This window comes from Charadrius vociferus, unplaced genomic scaffold, assembly GCF_000708025.1.
Source record: "Charadrius vociferus isolate BGI_N301 unplaced genomic scaffold, ASM70802v2 scaffold67, whole genome shotgun sequence".
Taxonomy (NCBI): Eukaryota; Metazoa; Chordata; class Aves; order Charadriiformes; family Charadriidae; genus Charadrius; species Charadrius vociferus.
This window is the reverse complement of record NW_009649485.1, coordinates 2,444,423-2,465,518: the sequence shown is the minus strand read 5'-3', so window position 1 is coordinate 2,465,518 and position 21,096 is coordinate 2,444,423. Positions and strand designations below refer to the sequence as shown.

Genomic DNA, 21,096 nt, shown 5'->3' with positions numbered 1-21,096 from the left:
TGTGCGGGTTTCAAGGTCTCGGTGTTTTCGAGCTCACCAGGTGCGGGGATGAGGAGGAGCGAGACCCGGGCACTGCACCCAAGCTGCCAACAGGGGTATTCCATACCAGGAACGGCACATTCCATAGACATTAGAAAGTTTGCTGAGGAGTTCTCTCTCTCCCGTGATGGCTGCCATCCTGAGAACTCCTTGTCCCGGTGCCGGAGCCCTGAGCCCGTCCCTTCCTCCCAAAGCCGCAGCGCTCGCAGTGTCCCACATTGGCTGTCACTGCTGGGAGTGAACGGCTTCTATGGATAGAACGGGCTGAGGATAATCCTGGTATATTTTTGTATTGGTGTCGGGATCAATATTGGTCTTTAGTATTATTAATGTTAATTATCTAGTCTTATTCTATTAAATCTGCTTATGCTTCAACCCTTGTTTTTCCCAGTTCCCCTTCCCGAGTGGGGACGGGTCATTAGGCGAGAGAATAATTGTCTAAATGACAGTAAGTTGTTGTAGGTTTCTCAAACCATTCCAACCTTCTTCTCCCCCAGGTACTACATGCAAGGAGTGTGTCGGGAGGGAAGTAAGTGTCTGTTCTCGCATGACTTATCTACAAGCAAATCCTCTACCATCTGCAAGTACTACCAGAAGGGACAGTGTGCCTATGGAACTCGGTGCAGGTAAAGACCCAATTCCTTTTGGAACAGTGCGTTCAGAAGAACTGGGCATAATAATCACATGCCGTCAGCTTTAAACCCCAGAGTTTAAAGATAAGATTTTTTAGAAGACTTTCAAGAAAAGATAAAGATTTTTTGCATGACAAGGGGAATGAAATAATGTATTGAATATGAGCTTTTTCTCCCCTGACCAAAACCAGCCTATGGATGCAGTATTGTAGTTGTACTCTGCCTTGGCTTCAGCAATTATTTTACTCTGTAGAAATTAAGCTTCAGGTTTCACGTATGTTTTCATCCAGTTCTTATTGTAGTAAAACCTATTAAATACAAAAATAGAGCCTGCAACTTCACACAAAATAGCAGTTGGCAGCATGGTTTGCTTTCCATGTGACCAAAGTGGCTGGAAGTGGGCAGTGTTTCGGCAGTGCTTTGCTCAGGTCTCCTGATGTAGCTCGTAGTCTCCTTCATGCAGATTCTAACATACAATTTTGAGGACTTTCAGTTCCATTTTAGAGCAAAGTGTTTTTCTTGCTGAATGGTACCACACCTTTTCCTGAAGTCTTCTGGTTAAAACTCTCCTTGAGAAATGCTCTAGTAAAAACTGTGTTAGTTGATGTTGTTACATTCCATCAGGGACGTGCCACAGGGAATTTTCCTTCATGGAAAAATTCTGGTCACGGGTGAGCAGCCTGTGTTTGTACGTTCACCTGACAAGAACAGGGGATCTCAAGACATTGCTGTCATTGCAATGGCTTAGTTATATTTCCTTTCCTTTGCTTAGTTCATGATATCAAACTTGGATCAAGAGATTGAATATCAGTGATTTCTGCAGCTTCCATTAGCTGCTGACATTGAACCAGTAATGTCTAACGTTGCTGGTGGCCATGTTGTTCACGGGGACCACATCATATGTTGACTGGACTATAGTGATGGCTGCAAAGTGTGTTGCTGTTTTACTCCAGCTGTTTTGCTAGAGTTTGGGGCATACGGTGCACGTGATCGATTCATGTGTATGGCATGTCTGTGGGCACGTACAGGGCCAGAAATAGATGAGAATATTTTTGTTCCCATCAAAAATATTCTAGTATTCAGGTATGCCCATGGCTCTACTGGACCAGCCTCTTTACTGCACTGATTGCATCTGCTCTGCTGCTGGAGTATATTTCCATAGCTTTACCGGATGTTTTGAGTCCTTTCCTATCTGTGTGCAAACACTGCATCTTCTCCTGTGGTGTGGGAGCATAAAGCCTGAGTGTTGCTGCTTGCAGGGGGAAAATGAGATCACAAAGTGTTGCTCCTTCCTGCACAGCGTTTTGATGTTGTGTCTCTGCGAAATGCCAGCAAACCTGTTTGTGTGAAGGGATGATGAAAATCTAATTTAGTATGCACATGAGTGATGTTCTTTCAGCTACCCTGGGTGTCTCTGGAGGAGAAAATATAGGTGTGCTTTCAGAGGCATCTGTTTTTTGAGACTGGGGAACCTTTTAGTTTGGCTTTGAAAGAGACTGAGCAATTCAGTCAACTTTGTCAGAACAATCCTTTAAAAAAAAGAAGTAGCTATTCAGTTTTACTTTGTTTAAATATTCATCAGGGCAGTGTCCCGCCACTGTGCCAAGTTTAGCCTTTGTAACGCTTGTTCTGTCTCCTTCCTTTTGCAGGTATGATCACACCAGACTTCCTGCGCCAGGGGGTGCAGCGGCCCCTGCGCCGCCTCCCCGCTCCTCGGCAGCGCTGCACAACCCTCGCCATCCTCCCGAGCACAGCGCGCCCATCATCAGGAGCAAACTACACGAGACCGGCAAACGGGAGAAGAAAACGCTCGTGCTCAGGGACAGAAGTGAGTGGGAGTGGTGCTGTGTTCCTCCTCCTTGATTCTTGATGGGAGTTGGGTAGTTTTTCTCCTTTTATTGCTTGAGTTTCACGGAGAGCTGGAGAGGGGCAGTCAGACTTCCTTACCCGATGAGGCCTCTTTCCTGAAAACGCTTGTGCCCATCGGTACCTTTTAATGACCGTGTCCAGCTGACTGGCTTTTAGCCTGGTGTTCCCTGAAACTTTTGTTTTGGGGGATTTTTTGGGGTGGGTTTTTTTTTTTTTTGGTTTGATTTGGGTTTTTTTTGGTTAAAATATCTCTGCCCCTCATACCTTTTTGTGCATTTTGCTCTCGATGTGAGGGCATTTGCAATGGTTGAAACCTGGCTGCTTAGTGCCACGTGCTCTGTGGAGGATCGTGCCAGCCCTTAGGAACACAAGCATGGAGCCATCCGTCCACGCCTGGCAGCTGGGGGCAGAGGAGCTGAGCCCCCCTGCCGCCTGCACACTGTTCTCACCTGTTCTCGCTGCCGCGCCGGATGGGCCAATTGTCCTAATGTGAAATGAGAGGATATTTTAGCCTGTTTGTAAAACAGCTGGAGAAATCTTGAAATCGAACTTTTCAGTAGGTAGTTTGTGAAAATTCTTGTGATTTGTGAGCAAAAAGGGCTTAGAGATGAGGTTTCATTGAGAAGAAAACTTTTTTTTTAAAAGAACACCTGGTAATCATTGGAAACAAAGTATATGGACCTTCTTGTGTGGGTTTTGGGCGGTGTCTTGTGTGGTTCATACTATGTTTTTGTTTCCTAAGATCTGTGTGGCTTGAATGAAGAAAAACAGAAACCCAGTGCCACAAGCAACGTGGTCTGTTGCAGTGACCAAAACGATAATCTGGAAATGAAGCCCCATTCGTATTTGGAAGCTATTTGCAGCGGACTGGAAGATCCAGTCGCTGGAAGCTCCTGTGCTGATGGAGAGCAGCTGTGTCCTTACGCTGCAGCGGGAGCCTGCCACTTTGGAGATCGCTGCCTGTACCTCCACGGGGACGTGTGTGAGATATGTGGATTGCAAGTACTTCACCCTTTCGACCAGGAGCAGAGGAAGGCTCATGAGATGGTAATAATAACATGAAATCAGTATGAGATTTGCTTTGCTCAGTGCAGGATTTGGCTTGTTGGCTCTAAAACCCAAAGATGTGTTTTGTAGAAGAGCCTGGTGTTCCAAAGAGCTATTGTTTTGTTTATCTCGCTATAAAATGATCCTAAGAGAGGTCTGTTCCAGCATCTAGGACTTAATTGGTAGTGATGATGCAGATAGTCTTTTAGAGCAACCTCCTTGTTTCCCATTTCATTCTTATGGGAAACTTGCTGGCAGCCTTCTCCCAGAACACCCTGAAACTCTACCAGGAAGATGTCTTTTGTAGCTTACACAACATCTCAGCGGTACGTTATGTGTAGTGGGGGAGAGGAACTGTGGGCTGCTGGTGCGTTCTGAGAGATCACTCTGTGGGTCTGCTGAAGGACCTCTTCAGACGTCTCCTCTTGGTTGTGGCTGATTTCAGGGCAGGGTCAAGTAGGGACACACTGAAGAGAGTACAGAGATTTTGGAGCTGAAGTTGAAGTAGGACGGCTGGAGGGACTGCATGAGGAATTGGCTAGGTAAAGATGGGCTTAAGGGGCTGCTCTTTTCTCTGCCTGGCTACCAGATTTAGGTCAGGGCTGGTCAAGTACAGGTGTTCTCAAGGCTGAGGAGGAAAAAGACCAGCAGCATTAGTGGTTACTGAATCATAAGTCTCTCCAGACTCTGGAGTAGAATCCAAGGGGTTAAAAAACCCTCAGTTTTTCTGCAGTTGGCATACACTCGCAAAACATGCTTCTGTAGGAGTTCTCACTTCTCCTGGGAGCTTGTTGATATTTGGCTTGGTGTCCTGTCACTGCTGCTCTCAGGTGTCAGGAAGCCTCTGCTGTGTGGGTTGGATGAGAAGGTGCAACCCATGTGGGATTATTTTGTGTATTTTTTTTTATGACTATAATTTAAAGTCTTTAAATTTATTTTATTTGTCAAGTCCTGGGACCTTTGAAAAGCAAGAGGTAAAACGATGCAGGTATAACCACCAGCTCACCATGTAGTGCTGTGAAAGTGTAAATTGGTTATTGATTGTCACTACTGGGATGGTGTGATGAGAAGTGCTGTAGGAAAACCTATAATAAGAGAGTAATTCCTTAGCTAGCCTAAAGCTTGGTGTCTGGTGAATGAGCATGGCTTTAATGCTAAGCAGAGTAGTATCTTGAGTGTGGCACCCATTCTGGACCCTGCATGAGATGGGTTTAGGGGTGTTTGAAGCATCTTCTTGTGCAATACTTGTTCCATGACACAGACAGAAAGGGTTAAGTGAGGAGTGCTCGGGCAGCCTCACTTCTGATACTCCTGAAGCTGCAGAGAACGTTGAAGGGCTGAAATATGTGATTGAATTTAATGTTCTTAAAATTAAATTCTGACAATGAAGGGTAGGAATGATGCTCTTAATGAGCGTACCTTGTTTTTCCTGTAACGGATCCTTTTCATAGACACTTTTGTTTCACAAGGAACAGGCTGTTACGTGGACTGCAATAACCAATGACATCTCTCCTGTGACAGATGTGCATGGCGACATTTGAGCACGACATGGAGAAGGCCTTTGCCTTTCAGGCAAGTCAGGACAAAGTGTGCAGTATCTGCATGGAGGTGGTGTACGAGAAACCGTCCGCCTCCGAGAGGAGGTTTGGGATCCTTTCTAACTGCAATCACACGTACTGCTTGTCTTGCATCCGGCAGTGGAGATGTGCCAAGCAGTTCGAGAATCCAATCATAAAGTAAGTTTGCGTTAACCTGTGTCTCTTCTCTGTGGCCTGTGTCAGTGAGATGGGCTCTCCCATGCCCTGTGACTTGATACAGAAATAAAACTGGTAATAAGGGATTCCATAGCTCTAAATACTAACATAGCCGTTAATAAGATCTGAATTTAGAAAATCCTGGTCCAAGTACTGGCAAATTCCAGGATGTTGGAGCATGGTGTGAGAACTACTACCTTCAAGATGGGTAGCACACATCGGGTGTCCTTTGGTAACAGTTTATTTACATACTGCAGCCCTGTATGGGAAGAGCTTGGCCCTTTGTAACTTTACCCTCTCTCATTGTGTTGGCGGCGGGGCAAAGTGCACACACATGGAGTCTGGGACAGCTGGGACCTTGTCAACCTCTGCCCTTCACAGTAACCTGGGGGCAAAACCAGTCGCTCCTTTTTTCTATGTGTGTGCCTAATTACAGGAGTTTTCTCTGAATTATAGCTTACCCAAGCTGAGTCTCCCAAGAATCGCACATTTATCTGTAGCTGAGTAAACGCCTTCATCTTCTAGCTCTATAAAAAATGTATTCCAGACACACTTGTCCTCAGATGAAGTGAGAATTTAAAACATCCAATTAAGGCAATTTCCTTTTTTGAGCATCTCTTTGAAAGCTCGCTCAAGTTACAAGCATGCTGAGGAAAAGGTGGGAAATATTTTCAGTTTGTTGCCAAAATAGACTCTTCTGCACAACTTACTTTCATTATAAATTTAATTGAAGTGAACGTGAGCTCATTAGGATGTAACCTGTATGGGACTTGAGCTCCCGTTGGCCAGGTGCTGAGATATTTTGCGTACAGTAGGGACTGTGAGGGGTTGGTTTTTTTCAGAAACAGTGCCCTGGAATCTGTTTTGAGTATGGATTAAATACTGATACAAATTCTTCAAACATGTTTTTTACATTTATCTATAATGGTGAACATGCTGGTCGTTGCAAAGTTAGAACATTGGCGTCGTTCTAGAAGCCCTGCCTGCTGGGAGACAAGGTGTTTGATGGGACTTGCAGGGAGGGGGTAATAAAGCTTTTCCGAGGCCTCTTGAGGTACCTGAAGTTGCATATTTGATTCTTGATCTTCGTTCCTCATGTAGAAATCCATCTCGTAAAACCACTAAGTGAACAACTCATCACTGCTGGTAGAAGCCAGATCACATTTCAAAAGGTTTAGAGACCTTCCTTTGTCTTTTTTTGAAGGGGTTTGGCTTTCTGCTGCATACCAGTTACAGTGTATTTCTGCATATTGGGATCAGCAGACACAGTTTACTTCTGCATATTGAGGAAATACCTGTTACTTTTGTTCAAATCTAGAAGCAAACGCAAGGAAGCACAAAGCCTGACTGCCCTGAATTGGGTTGTTTCAATTGAAATGAGTAACAAATGTGCCCGTGTGCTGTAGTAATGTGTGAGGAGATGTCTGCTGCTTCAGCGTGACAAACCATCTCCCTTTCCCTCGGGGGACTGCTGTTTCTGGCAAATTTATTGAGGTGTATTGCTCTCAGAAGTTAATGGAGCATTGCTGTTGTGTCTTCATCCATTCAGGTCTTGCCCAGAGTGCCGAGTGATATCCGAGTTTGTCATTCCCAGTGCATATTGGGTAGAAGACCAGGAGAAGAAAAACGAGCTGATTGAAGCATTTAAGCAGGGAGTGGGGTAAGTTCTGTAACCACCAACATTGTCCATAAGCTAGATACACTAAAACTTAGTCAATCAAAGTGCCGGTATTTTTAAACTATGTAATTACAAACCGTTCTACAGAGAACTTTTCATCTCTGTTAACGCTTCTATTGAACTTTGTGACTGCCACGAAAAGGTCTGACGTGTAATTATAGATCTGAACTTATTCAAACTCGCTGTGCTCTGAAACTATTTCAGTTCACGTGCCAAAATTGACTCCGTGCGTTTTCTGTTAATCCTTTAGACATAATTGCCTCGAAGATTGTCAGTTACTGAGGAGATTCAATAGGGAAGGAAAATGTAGTAGTAGTCTCTTGAAATATGGGATAAAAATTCACAGGGCTTTTGCAATGTCTGCTGGAAATGGAAGATACTACATGACTGCATTCCTGTAATCGTCTAATAACGATTTGCCCGGTGCGTGGAGCACTGGGAGAGGTCTGCCGAGGGGTAGTTTTACAGCAGCTTTGCGAAGCTGTGCTCGCCTGGACTGTGTAAGGGGTATGTAGTTCGCAGAACAGTAAGATACCGTTACTGATCTCCTTGCTTACTCTTTTTAAAGTAAACAAGCTGTGCTTGACCCGGTGAGCGATGACTATTTTGCTGAAGGTTGTGCAGCTTCATTCTGTGATGTGCAGCAACCTTTAAACGCCCTTTGGCGTACAGAAAAAAATCGGCCTGCCTTACATCTGTGCACAGCTGGTGCTGCAGCTGTGCTACTGCAGCTTTTCCGCTGCTTGGGAAGCTTTTAGTCTCTGAAGTCCTGTTATAACACAGCAGAAGAATTGTTGAATGCAGTACCGCTCCATTAAATGGTTAATCCAGCATCTTGTCTTGTCTTGTCTAATAGTCAGGCAAAATATTTGAATAAAAGTGATCACTTTAAACTGAGGTTCTTCAGCTACAGTTTGTTTTCAATACCCCACTGCTGGTGTGGTTTTGTTCATTTTAATTCTTAAGGACTTTGAATTGGGTAGTAAGTTGCACTCAAAAGCCTCAGCTTAGTATGGTTTTTAAAGGCGTATCAATCACTGCATATCAAGTTTACAAGGACAGTTGCATTTTCTCGGTAGTTCTCACTGCGTCCTCAGTAAGGTCAGCTCCTGTGTGACTGGGATAGAGGCGTCGGGTTGTGGTGGCAGATGGGTTTGGCTCTTGTCAACCTGTTGTATGGGAGAGAATACAAAAAGGGGTTTTGCTTAAGTGCTCAGCTAAGATGTATACGTTGTACTGTAGATAGAATGTCTGTTCCAAAGAAGTTTTTAGGGATAGAGCTCTTGGCAGTCAGTTTAACTTGAGCGTTTGGTATTGCATGGAATGAAAAAATGCTAATAAAGGGGAGTCTAAGTGAAGAGCAGGGGTCATGCCAGCACAATCCATTCTGATTTATACACTGACACAGGGCAAAGAAAGTCTGACCTGGAAATGTGGAATTCACAGACCACCTGAGTTCCAAACCAAGACAAGTCCATTCTGCTTTTAATGCACTACCTGGCTGTTGTGTTTGGGTTTTTTTGTTACTGTTGAGCTTTTGTCTCCATTTAGTTGCTATTTGATAGACTGTAGATTTGATAGATGTCTTAGGAATCACTGCATATCAAGTTTACAAGGACAGTTGCATTTTCTCTGTAGTTTCCTCTTTAGACTCTTTCATTGTAAAACATTCCATCGACACCCCCCCGGCCCGAATACGGTTGTACACCCATTGTAAGGAACATCTTCATAAAACCTTGCTACACGGCTAGAATGGCTTGGTTGAACAAAACTCATGGAAAGTTAAATTAACAAAGTATTGTCATAGAATTTCCAAAGGAGATGATGAGAGGAACTGGTTCATAAACATGTAGTGGTAGAAAATACAGGGGAAGAACGTTGCTTGAGAAACAGCAATGGATTTGTTCATTGTGCTGGAAACGCGTGTGTGGGATCGACGACGTTCCTTGTACATCCTTCACTTTCCATGTCTTAACACAGTTTAATTCTTTTGACTTGGACTGCTGTTCTTTTATGTATTTCTTTGTTGGCTTTTAATAATTGTTCCCATCTGTTTTGAGTGCTATCAGTTAAGGGGAATGGGAGACCAAAACTCCCAGTGTGCTAATGGGAGCGTGAGCTCTATCTATCTGCTTCCTTTCTAGCTAAGGGAAATAACTCTCTCTCTTCTAATTAAAATCAGGAAAAAACCCTGCAAGTACTTTGAACAAGGGAAAGGAACTTGCCCCTTTGGAGGGAAGTGTCTTTACCTTCATGCTTATCCAGATGGGACACGAGCTGAACCTGAAAAACCACGGAAACAGCTCAGCTCTGAGGGGACTGTGCGGGTAAGGGACTACACCAGTCAAATGTAATTAAAAACATATTCTGAATGTAAAGTGTACGACTTGACTTAAATATGTTTCATACCATGCATGGCCTTGGAGAAGTGAAGAAAGCATCCCTCAGCTTGCCTTGAGCCACAGGTTTGTTATTAGGGAAAGGAGAAGGCACTTTTCCTTTAATAGCAAAAATTATTATCGGTTATTTTTTCAACCAGTCCTTCTCATGGCAAACCTTTCTTCAAAGGAATTCGGCTGTTAAAGTATTAAAAACTCATCTAACTTGCCTGCGTATAGCTGGCCGTAAGACCAGCTAAAAAGGGTAGCCTTCTGAAAAACGCGTTGTGGCTCGGCCACCACCCTGAGCGGTCACCACAGCCCTACTGCTTTAAGGTCACTACAGCTCGTTAGCGCCGGCTTGTTTGACCTCACTGTATTTCTACTGTAACACTAAGGAGAGTGGGTCGCTTTGAATTTAACAGCAAACGTTGCTGAGTTAGGAAATCCCAGCACAAACCTGGCTTTTGAGTCTCAACTTTTGACTTTTTTTTTTTAATAAATGAATAAGACTGATACGGGAAAATACTTTTTTGGAACTGTGACAAGTACTGGTTTGCGCTCAGACAGACTTTCTTCTCTTCCAGTTCTTCAACTCTGTTCGTCTGTGGGATTTCATTGAAGACAGAGAAAGTCGGACTGTGACCAGCACAGATGATGACGTAACAGAACTTGGAGAACTTTTCATGCACCTTTCTGGGGCTGATGAGGATCCTGCTACTTCTCAATAAAGAGAAGCGAAGGTGCTGTCTCCCACAGCAAGCTAGCTATTTGCTTAGCGATGCTTTTACTTTCTACAGCACAGTTAGAATGAATGTGCCCTGTGGTTTACTTGTGCAGTTCTGGTAACGTTTTTGGATAGTTTTTGTATGGCACCAAAAATCCTAAAATATATTTAAAAAGTTAAACTGATTGCATGGAAAACACCCCTGAATCCCAAGAGGGTTTTCACCCTCTTTGCCCTAACATACGCTGTCTTGTGAGCCGAGCGGTAGTGTAAATACAGCTCCTCTCTTACCATTTAAAGCTTAAGCTGTTAAAAATTGTTGCTAAATCTATTTTGGGTGCTTTTTTTTTTTTTTTTTCCCCCCTTCCCCAAATCAACTAAACGTATGTCCGCAAAAACCCACTGGGAATAATGGTCAGCGTAGCTTTTCCTTCCTTAAAAAGGAGATTTAAGAACTAAAACACTAAACCTCAAAGTAGAGTTCAGAATCAAGTTTCCTGTATTCTTAGAGCGAGCGTTGCAGTAGCAGGGCCGGGGCACTGCCTGGCTCTCGAAGACTGCACGAGTCAAATTCCTACCCATGTTTTAAAACAAATAAAGTGCATATTGGTAGGAAGTGTCCCCAAAGCACCCCTTGTCAGCAAATACAGTAATACAGGCAGAGCAATACTAAATTAGAGCACAAATTGGATTTTGGAAACTCTATAATGAGAGTAAGTAGTTACATTCAATAGCCGTTACTAGTTGAATTTTTCTTCAATTTAACTAGTTTGAATGTATTTAATGGGAAGGGAAACCTTGATTTGGTTAAATGAAGTAGCCAAAATTAAATGAAGTAACTAAATAATCTTCTGATCTCCTTATGTCAGTGATCTTTTAGTTTGCAATTCTACAACGTTAATTGTTTCTTTTGTAACTGAAGTTATTTAACTGCTGCTTTTTTTAACCATGTGGCTGAAACTTAGGCTTTTCTATCTGCACGTACCTCTAGCGTAGCGAGAGGTCCCTTTCTGAAGCGGTAGTACAGCCATAGAACGGCCCCGTTCCCGCGCAGCTCCCATCCCCGGCTGCAGCGGGCAGGTAGCGTTACCAACGGCACAGGCGGAAGCTCAGCCGCTGCCCGGTGAGCGACGCGTGCGGTGGCCGCGCTGCCCCCCCCCCCTGCCACTCCTGCCCCGTGTCCCGTACTGCCAGCCGGCCCCCTCGCAGCTCTTCGGGAGGGCGCTGGCTCCAGCCTTCAGGTTAAGGGCAGCAATGCTGAAGGCCCAGGAGGTGCGAGGTATTAAGGCGCAGCTCCTCTGAGGTAACCAAGTTTTGTTTTCCTTAAAAATTTAATTGATGCTTGTGTTGCAAAAGCAATTTGATGGTGAAATTTGATATAAGAAGTGAATTCTGTTAAGTCGTTTGTATTAACGTTGCAGTTAAACTCAAAATTCAGTGCGGACAGGACTGAAAAGGCAACTGAGCAACACAGCATTAACACACTCGAGTACAAGCAGAGTTTTCTCAAGGACACGGTCTTGAAATAAGCGGAGGGCCAATTTCAGCGATGGCTTGAGGATGAGACTGCATACCCTTGAAAAGTTGCTTGTCTGCTTAAAGATCGGAGCATTTCAGAAAACTTGATTGTTGCGAAATTATTTGTATTGTGAAGCAAAGTATATTTAAATACACTTGTGCAAAACCCCCTTATGTCAGCACGGCAACCAGGGCACTGCTTTGATGGTTAGAAACTCGGATGGGGGTCACTGTCATAAAGCAAACAGCAGGAACCTTGCTCGGGGAGTCAAACATTTTTAAATGGCAGCAAATTAGTGACTCCAGGCTGATCCGCTTCATCAGTTGGTTGGCATTTCTGGGTCAAAACTGAAGCTGAGAAACCTTCTGGATGGAAATACTGCATTTGTAATCAGGGTTCCAACAGAGGAGGGAGAACTCCCCCATCTCTGCTGGCTAAATTGAACATGCACATTTTGCTCTCTCTGACCTAGGAAATGTAACTTTTCCACAATTATTTCCACTCTAAAGTTAATTTTTAACAATGCTTCCCACGAAGTCAGGCCTTGGCTTGTCACGATCCCACTTACTTGTCAGCTTCTTTTTAAAACTGGCATATGAAGGCAGCAGTGAAGGTTTGCTCTAGTGAAGTCATCACTAATTAGACAGGTGAAGGAACATCAGGTATCACTAAGAGAAGTAGTACTGCAAGATGAATGTTCAAGAGCTCATACCCAGACATACTGTCTACCCCAAAATACTGACAGCCCTTCGCTTCCCTGCTGGAGCTTGTTTCTAGCTGGTCTTGCACTACTTTTTTTCCAGAGAGGAATATTTTCAGTAATAAAGTAGGCCCCCAAAAAGCCAATGGAGAGGGTGTTTAACTCAAACAAGACATTCCTGTTTTACTTTGCCTCAAGAAGACATAAACCAGGTAACGACAGTCTGAAATTGAAAAGATCGTTTGTTTTTCAAAGCTATCTAGGGACAACATAACAAAAAGTTTTAATATAAGAGTAGTACGATTTAGAAACTCTGACTTCTTAAATTCTTCACGTAGCAGCTTTCATCTACTTTGACATCAAATGCTGATCAAAGTAAGTCTATTTATCAAAAAAATTTATTTTTCAAGAGACATAACCTGTTTTTAAAATCAGGAGTTAATGGTTTCTTTTTGAAAATTGGAGCTAAAGTAAAAGCAGTTTACCATTTCTCCTTTTTTTTTTTCCCTTTTCTTCAACTCTTATTTTAAGGAAGGTAAGATGAAAGATAAAAGTTAAAATAGCAAGAATATTATTAAAAATCATGCAGAACTGTACGGAACAGTTTCCCTGAAGCCTCAATTTACTTTTTAGGAAGGAAATTTTATGGTCATGCTCAATTATCACCTAAGGATTAATAATCCACCCTTCTTATTATGTTATACAATTATTTTATAGATACTATAGGTATTATTTTTTAATTATGTGCCTGGCTTACGTACTTCAAGTTTCCTCTCTTCCCCTTCATGAGGGCTTTGTGGGTTTTTTGCTTGCTGCAACTAAGAAGCCAAAATGGCTACTTGGACATTACAGGCTGGTAGGAGTTGCACACGTAAGTTGTCAAAATACACAACAAAAGTATTTTGGCCTAACAAACTTCAGGCAGCAGTTGAGGCTGAGACAGCAGTGGTTACAGACATCTCCGGGCGCTCGCTGGACCTCGGCCGTGGATTCAGACAGGAGCCCCACACTTACTTGTGTAAACGGAGAAAGACGCAAAATGCCCGGCTTCCAGTCCCAGAATGGAAAGTTGGCTTCCCTTCTTTGCCTAATGAACATATTTCAACAGAAGGCTATTTAAAAAAGTAAGTTCTTAGATTAAACCAGGTATTTTTTGTCATCTGTGGAGTTCAGCCAAGACAAACCACTCGCTTTTACCCAAGTAAACAACAGGTTTGGAGAAGATGAAATGAGAGCAAAACCGATGCAGTCAAATAGCTTGATAGTACATCAGTGCAGGTATCTTAATAAGTAGATGCTGCTGAAGTATTACAGTAGACTAAAAAACATATTGTAAAGAATGTGATTGGAATCCTATAGGTCATCATATCAAGTGTGTTTTTACTTGAACTGCTGTTATCTACCCCACTAACTTTAAAATTATTCCGAGTGTCGTTTTCTGAGGTTTCTCAAATCTAGATGTACACGTCAGAACTATGGATTACTACATTAAATGATGACATTGAATCTTAAACCTAAAATTTAATTTATTTTATTAAAATAAGATAATCAGAGGAACCTTGGCTTACAATAAATGCATTTTCTCAGGAGCAATAAAAACAAAATTAAAACCCAAATCAGCAAGAAAAACTGTATATGCTCAGTTTCCTCTTGATAGTGCATCTCTTGGACGACAGCTTCAGATGGGACGAAGACTACGCTCATTTTGCAGAAGTATACGGATAATGTTAATTAGCCTCTTCTCAGCCACAAAAGCCTGTCTTTCCGCACTTACCACCTCATTGGGCTGCAAGAAACAAGTCAATAGTACCAAAGTAAGCTGCTGAAGTTACTGAAGATGACCGTAGCAAGACTGGCTAGCTTCCTTCTCTGAGCAGTACAGTTCAGAATATATTCCATTCTTTTGCAAGAGTTTTTCTTCTATGTGCAAAACTATTGCAAAACTATTTTGTGTTGAATTAGCATTTTAACTTATTTCATTGGCTTGATGAAAGCTCTTAGGCAGGAGCTGATTTCCACAAAGTTTTCTCCTCTTCCCTCAGTCTTGTTTGCAGATTCCCATTTCGGGCAAAACTCCCCCCAACCTGGAAGTGGCAGAGGGCGTGGGGCAATCAGAGCACCGTAACGCATCATCTTTCTGGAAAGGCCGAGGCAAGCCGTCCTTGCTGTAAAAAATACCGATTTATCAACAGATTCAAATCAATCCAGAAACACTGCCAAAGAAACATCCATCGCTTCTGTGTATGGGAAAAATAAGGCTCAAGTGCATCTATTAAAAAAATAGTAATAGATCTCTTGATTTATCGTCTGTTAACTATCCCAGTAAAAGAAACTGTAGAAAAAGGCAATGTGGAGCTGTGTCCCTGCAGGGGAAGAACTGCAGAAATCCTTAGCAGCTTGTTCTTAAAACTGGGACGCAGGTAGTCCTGCTGGCACTGATCCTGTACACTGAGGCATTAAAAGCACAACTGCTGTTACTGCTCTTCCTTTCCCATCTCCGGAGAGAGCCAGGGAGGGGGAGCACGATCCTAAAACACGGGCAGTCTCGTGGATGTTAATGTGCATGAATTTATGTCCTCTGTGTGGGCGGCACGATGCAGAGATGGTTCAGAAGCACTCCGGTTGATTTTGGGTAAAGAATGTTGCAACAACTCAATGGATGACAGTATCTGAGAGAAACACAGATAAAATGAAAAGGCGCCTCATTAGAAAGAGCTGCTTGTCTGCTCAAGTCTTAAACCTTCATTTCTTATGGCTTTAAGTATATCCTTAAGAGCAACAATATACTACGTGGAGACACTGCAAACCACACTCTTGGAACATGCCGTACAGTTTCGTTGCTACGTGGAGTCTGGGTTTCAGAGGATGGGAGGGTACTCTTCATTAGTTCACAGACGTTACCATCAGTGAACAAGCATCTCTGCCATTCCCCAACAGAGTAATATGGAAAGAACTGCATCTGCCTAACATTCTGTTCAGAAAACAACATTTAGAAAGAACTTTTTAAGCGAGAGTTATACTTGATTGTAACAGCAAGAAGTTATTTTTCCAAAACCTGCTGATATTAAATTCCAGCTATTTAATAACAAAGTACCTTCATCATCCTCATAGTGACAGGAAAAGGGAAAGTATCTCTTGTAAAAATACCAAAGATTGCTACATGAATTTAAATCCCCCAGTGGGTTTTTTTGTTTTGCTTGTTCATGGCTGTGAGGAAGGAAAGGAGGAGTGGTCTCATTTTCCTCAAACCTACACTAAAATACTACTAAATACAAAGATAGATTTGATTTTTATTGGGTCAGGGCTTGGGGTTTTTTCGCTTACCTCTAAAAGGGGTCAGCTGCTGAAAAGCAAATTGCTGCAGTGTTAGTCTAACACTGCTTCAGTCTGCAGGCATAATGGTTTTTAATGACCTTTACAGGAATTACGTACAATCAGAATTACAAACTGCCTAATGGAGATGGGTTATGAAAGACACACATATGAATAAAGACAAAAATTAGGAAGCAGCCTGCTTCCTTTCTTCCTACATCTACCTGCAGTTTCTCAACCAAAGCTAGTTGTGTTAATGACCATTTAAAAAATACTCTGAAACCGTTACATGCAGAAAACACACTTACTTGTGGAAACAGAGGTCGTTCTTCCCTAACTTTCTTCAAACAATCTGCTACAAGCCTCTTCATTGCTTTGGGGCAGTTCTTGTACAATTTACTGAGGTCTGGAGAAGCATAACCTCGGCCAACCATGAAAATGATCTGAAAAAGACGCAGCAAGTAGCAGAAACCCACAGCTGTGAAAGCTGTTTCAGTGGTTGATAGCTTTAGTGTCCCACCACAACTAAACATGAGTACCAAAGGCACACACACCAGCAGATACTTGTAGATTTATCCCAATTAGTTAACTGAAACAATGGTCAATGTAGGACCTGACTGACTCAGAGCGACACCGTGGTCTGTAATGCTCAACAAGCGAAGCACTACTGCATTCGGAATAGAACAGGAGATACTACGTGACACGGACAATTTCCTCCATTTGAAGGCTACAATGAGAAATGCTGCTCAGTTTGAGCCGTTATAGGCAGCCGGTCAATTTGGCACAACAGCTTAATCTGTCAGGAGAACTGGATTTTCGGGTGTATCTGTGAAACACTGCAAAAGGAGATGTACAGCTAGCGAGCTGGAAGAGATTGTAACTACTGCAGCAAAAAAGGAAATGGGGTTTGTTTTGTTTGGAGACAATAAAAGACGTAATTAAGTGTTGGAAAATACATTTTCTGATTTACTCCAAGTTAATATGGTCATTGTTTAGGATTTTCATCCAGACTTCCAGTAACCTTTATAGTTGAGTATGTAATAACTGGGAAGAGTATTACCTGGTAAAGTGGTGGTAGGCTTGGTTGCTTGAGGGGACTTTGTTTGAAGGTTCTATGAGGGGGAGCGTACAGAACCAACTGCGCTATTTTCTTTTTACACTAATATTGTCTCAGAAAAAAAAAAAAGGTAAATATAATGCTGCTAAAATAAGGTCTTAGTGTTGTTTGCCAGGAAATACTCTATCCCTTCCTGGAAAACTTCCTTGGGGGGGCAAGTGTGGCATGTTTTGTGACAGTAATGATTATTAAAGCTTGCATAGAATTCCAATATCATGAATTAAAACATACTCCAATATCCAAATTTGTAGACAACCTTAAAAAGTAAGAAAAACTTCCTAAATAGAACTGGCCTCTTCTACTTGGAATACAGACTACTTAACAGGGGCTAAAATTGAATAGTTCATCCCATACACGTACACTCCTCGTCGTTAGATCTTAATTTAAAAAAAAAAAAAACAAAAAACCCAACAACCAACAAGAAACACAACCCACAACTAAGGATCAGCAAACCAGAGGTCAGAGAGGTCTAGCAGTCTTAAGTTCGTGCCCTGCAGAATGAGAATGAGTTAGCTCCACACCTGCTACGCCAGAAAAAGCAGCTGAGGTTTCCGGCCTTCGTGTGCTTTATAACTATTGGTTAACTGACTAGGTAAGATTACACCTTAGTAAAGACTAAACCCCACAAACTAACATTCAGTACTAAAAGGTTTGACAATAGTTGCGCTTTTTTCTCCCCACTTAGTAAAAAGCACAGAATCCACACTTGCTGATGTAGAACAGCACATTTAACATCAAAAAGGAAATTTCACATAACCAAACTGCAAAGATATAACAACCCAAGATTTTACTGATGTGGCAAAAGCTTTAACCCATGAAAAAATTAACAGGGCACTTAAAATGTTTATGAAAAAGGAATTCTTTTTCGTTTGAGTAACTGTCACTATTTAAGTAAACCTTCAATTACACAGGTTAACTGCTGAAACAAATCATGTCGCAAACAACATTTCGATTCTTGTTTTGCTCTTGTCTTTATATTACATTTCTTGAGGACCACAAAAAATGTACTATGCCCAGAAATGAAGTGCAGTGTTCTAAAGAATGTTCCGTACCTGATCTCGGTTGTTTATGTGGGAGTATGGCAGCTCTCCTGTCATTAGTTCATATAGTACTATTCCATAGGAGTAGACATCTGACTGAAAACTAAACGGGTTACTATCCTGCATCCGTATCACTTCTGGTGCCTGGAGGAGGAGGAAAAAAGAAACAAGTGATGAGCAATATTAACAGAACTTCGAAACAGAAAGGACAAGAAAAGGGGAAAATGTTTGGAAAGCAGAGAGTGTGAGCTCAACCAAAAATTAGTGAACAATGGACACCTCAAAACTTTTGGTTATTTTTCCCTAAGGCTCTGGAAAAAGCTCAGGCAGTGCTACTCTGCATTGTATGGAAAAAAAAAAATAAAAAAAATCAATACAATTGCAAGTAAACAAAAAAGCAATGCTTTAACTCAACAAGCATTTTACCAATTTGCAATATATATTGATTTTTGTCACATCTTACATACAACTGAGTCTCTCACCATCAGTTCTTAAACAGGAAGGGGGAAAATATAAAGTTCTAATATAGACTCACTCTCTTGTAAAATTGATACCAAAACATTTACATGAAATGCAAAGGCCAAATACAAAATAGCATGTATTGAAGATGGGGGAAGAAAGGCAAAAGCATTCTTGAATCTTTGCAAAACAAAGCAAAATTATGAAGTTAAAGAACTTAGAAGAAACAATGTTGAATGATTTAATAAAACAAGATATAAACCATCAAAATATCTGTCCTGTTGATTGAGATTTTTTTTTCCTCTACAAGTCCCTCAGAATCACTGAGCAAAGTACTAGTTAAAGTACAATAAAAACTCAGTAAGAGATTATATCAACTTTCAAGGAAACAGAATCAGCCTCCCCTTCTACGTAATGACAACTCAGCAAAGATGGTCTATAAATGATTAAAATGGAAAAAACTGCAAAGAGCAAAAATGCAGGGTTTTTTCTAAGATCCGTTTCCCATATGTAAGCATACTATTAGCTAAGTTAGTTTTAAAATCCTTTGAAGAAAGCTGTAAAAAGCTTTGACTTCTTCTTTGTCTTTTTTTTTTTTAAGAAAAAACTGTTTCTGGTTTTGTAACTTTGTTTCAGGTGATGTGTGTATTTTATAAGTCACAAACAAATGTTGGCCAAACGTCCCGATAATCTGAATGAACACTTCCTGAATTGTCTCAAAATACAAATGCTTAAGTAAGAATGAAGGCGGCAAGCCCAGCAATAAAGAATAAGTTTTTAAATGGAAAACCTGTTTCAAGCAACACCTGCAGCTCATTCAGTGCTAAATATCCAAAGATTTAAAATGTACTAAGATGTGGCATTCAGCAAGTAATTTTTATTTGGTTACGCTTCCCCAAAGTACACCCCACAAGTGCTGCTACGTGCCCTGCCCTGGGAGCTAGAAAAATATTGCTCAGTCTACATGCTAAATTTCGGTAAACTGCACAGTATTAACAAAAATGGCGCAAGTGAAACTTCAGCAAAATATTCTATTTAATATGAGTGCTAAATAAGACATTCTTGCATAATTTTAATGATGCTTTTTAACCTGGTAACAGGCACTGTTCCACTTTTTCTAGTTATTCTGTTGAATTCACACATTTGAAAAGTTACTAAATAGGTTTTCTCCTGATGATTTTTGGAAGGAAAATTGTGGAACTGCCTTTTAAGTTCTGCCAGAAGTTAAACCATAAAGGCAATTGTTGGGATCATCCTCTCAGACGATGACTTTCAGTAACACTTCCTAAAGAAACTCCGTAAACATTCCAGGAGAACTCGAGAACTTCAGTGCGTAACCTGACATCCCCCTGCTAGGTTCTGGGCTGCCTCCAAACCCGCAGCAACGACCTGGTGCAGGACAAGGAGCAGCAGCGCACCCAACAGCGGTACCTTGCTCTGTAGCAAACCTCTTACCGCAGCACCAAAGATGAGTCGCGCTCCTGTCCACGCTTCAAGAAGCGCTCCCTGTCCTTTCCCAGTCACCTGCCGAAGCTGCCGCATGTGCCAGCAGCAGGTGTGTGTGAGAAGGGATGTTGCCAAGTGCCGAGCAGGGGGAGAAGAGGCCACGATGAAGAACGGAGGGAGAGACAGCGTCTCAGCGACCCCGCAAAGCCACCGTTAAGCAGATTAAAGCCTGCTCTCCAGTGAGACAAGCCCGTTAGGGGAAAGGCTCTCCTCTTCCCTCAGAACAGCTCCTTGCAATTCCACCGACAGCCCTGTCTCTCTCCTAAATATTGAAAATAACTTCAAAAATCAAAAGGGGAATCCTTAGGTGAACAGTGTCTACTTCGGACAATTAAGCACTCCAGAACTCCGTTCTTCAATTTTAACTTGTCCTACAACAGGAATAAAAGTCTACACAGTACTAAAAGCATACGTTGACTCATTTCGGTTTAACGCTTTAAGACAGCGTTCGACTAACAGACCATCCATGGCCGGAATGAAAGCCAGCGATTTAAAAGCAGCGCAACGTTTTGCTCACCATCCACAAGATTGAGCCAGTGGGCTGTTCCACCTGTTGAGATCCACTCCACCTGGATTTTACAGTTGCCAGACCAAAGTCTCCTATTTTCACGGTGAGGCCTTCATGAAGAAATATATCTAAACATCTGTTAAAGAAATTCTACAGAAAATTTCAGGAAACAATTGTAAACTTTGACATGATTGCAAAGTGTCTGATTGGGTCATCACACACGTGAGCCAACTATCCAAGAATATTGCTGACTTTTTTTTAAACCTGTTAAGAGTTGTATCTTAAACAGAGGAAAAGTAATTTTACAGCATCCATATTTATGGAGTTAACATTTAAGACTAAACAAGACCAGGTGTTTCAGTGTTATTTGTACATCTGTCTTTATGGTGAGTTAGGACAGAAATCAACTGTGTTAATTAACGTCGATGACTGCAGGTAATTCAGTAACTGGTGTCAAGAGACACACAGGGAAACAACATAGAAGTCATCACAACTCAAAAAAGAAAACTAAGAAAAAACAATTACAAGTATAAACAAGTATCAAAATATTTGTTGATAACAAATATCAAAGTAAAATCTATTTACATAAAGCTCTCTGGCAGATCTCCTGAGATTTAACTATGATTTAATGATTTTAACTGTACTATTTGTGATCTATCTACTTAAAATGTTTGTCTGTTCAGATTGATAACTAGCACTTATTGTTGGCTTTATTTTAAGAAGATATCATTTTACAATTTCACTTAAGAATGTTTTAAGTTCAAAAAGACGATTCAGCGATATAAACATGACAGACTCCTAGTTCTCATTT

General features: G+C 41.7%; 2 protein-coding genes across 3 annotated transcripts in view; one reads left to right on the top strand and one right to left on the bottom strand.

The window, feature by feature from the left end:
• Positions 1–539: 539 nt before the first annotated feature.
• Positions 540–10,533, top strand: MKRN2 (makorin ring finger protein 2). The gene is made up of 7 exons (XM_009889928.1): positions 540–665; positions 2,321–2,499; positions 3,283–3,587; positions 5,109–5,323; positions 6,891–7,001; positions 9,202–9,346; positions 9,985–10,533. Exons 1-7 carry the CDS (start codon positions 544–546, stop codon positions 10,126–10,128), a joined length of 1,221 nt encoding a protein of 406 aa, XP_009888230.1. The 5' UTR covers positions 540–543; the 3' UTR covers positions 10,129–10,533.
• Positions 10,534–13,864: 3,331 nt separating this feature from the next.
• Positions 13,865–21,096, bottom strand: part of RAF1 (Raf-1 proto-oncogene, serine/threonine kinase) — a 33,969-nt gene continuing 26,737 nt past the window's right edge. For both annotated transcript variants that reach the window (XM_009889927.1, XM_009889926.1), the window contains exons 14-17: positions 20,295–20,413; positions 17,825–17,956; positions 15,964–16,098; positions 13,865–15,012 (exon numbers count right to left, since the gene is read on the bottom strand). In XM_009889927.1, coding sequence (XP_009888229.1) covers positions 14,872–15,012; positions 15,964–16,098; positions 17,825–17,956; positions 20,295–20,413 — 527 coding nt within the window. In that variant the 3' untranslated portion in view covers positions 13,865–14,871. The remainder of the gene's footprint in view (positions 15,013–15,963; positions 16,099–17,824; positions 17,957–20,294; positions 20,414–21,096) is intronic.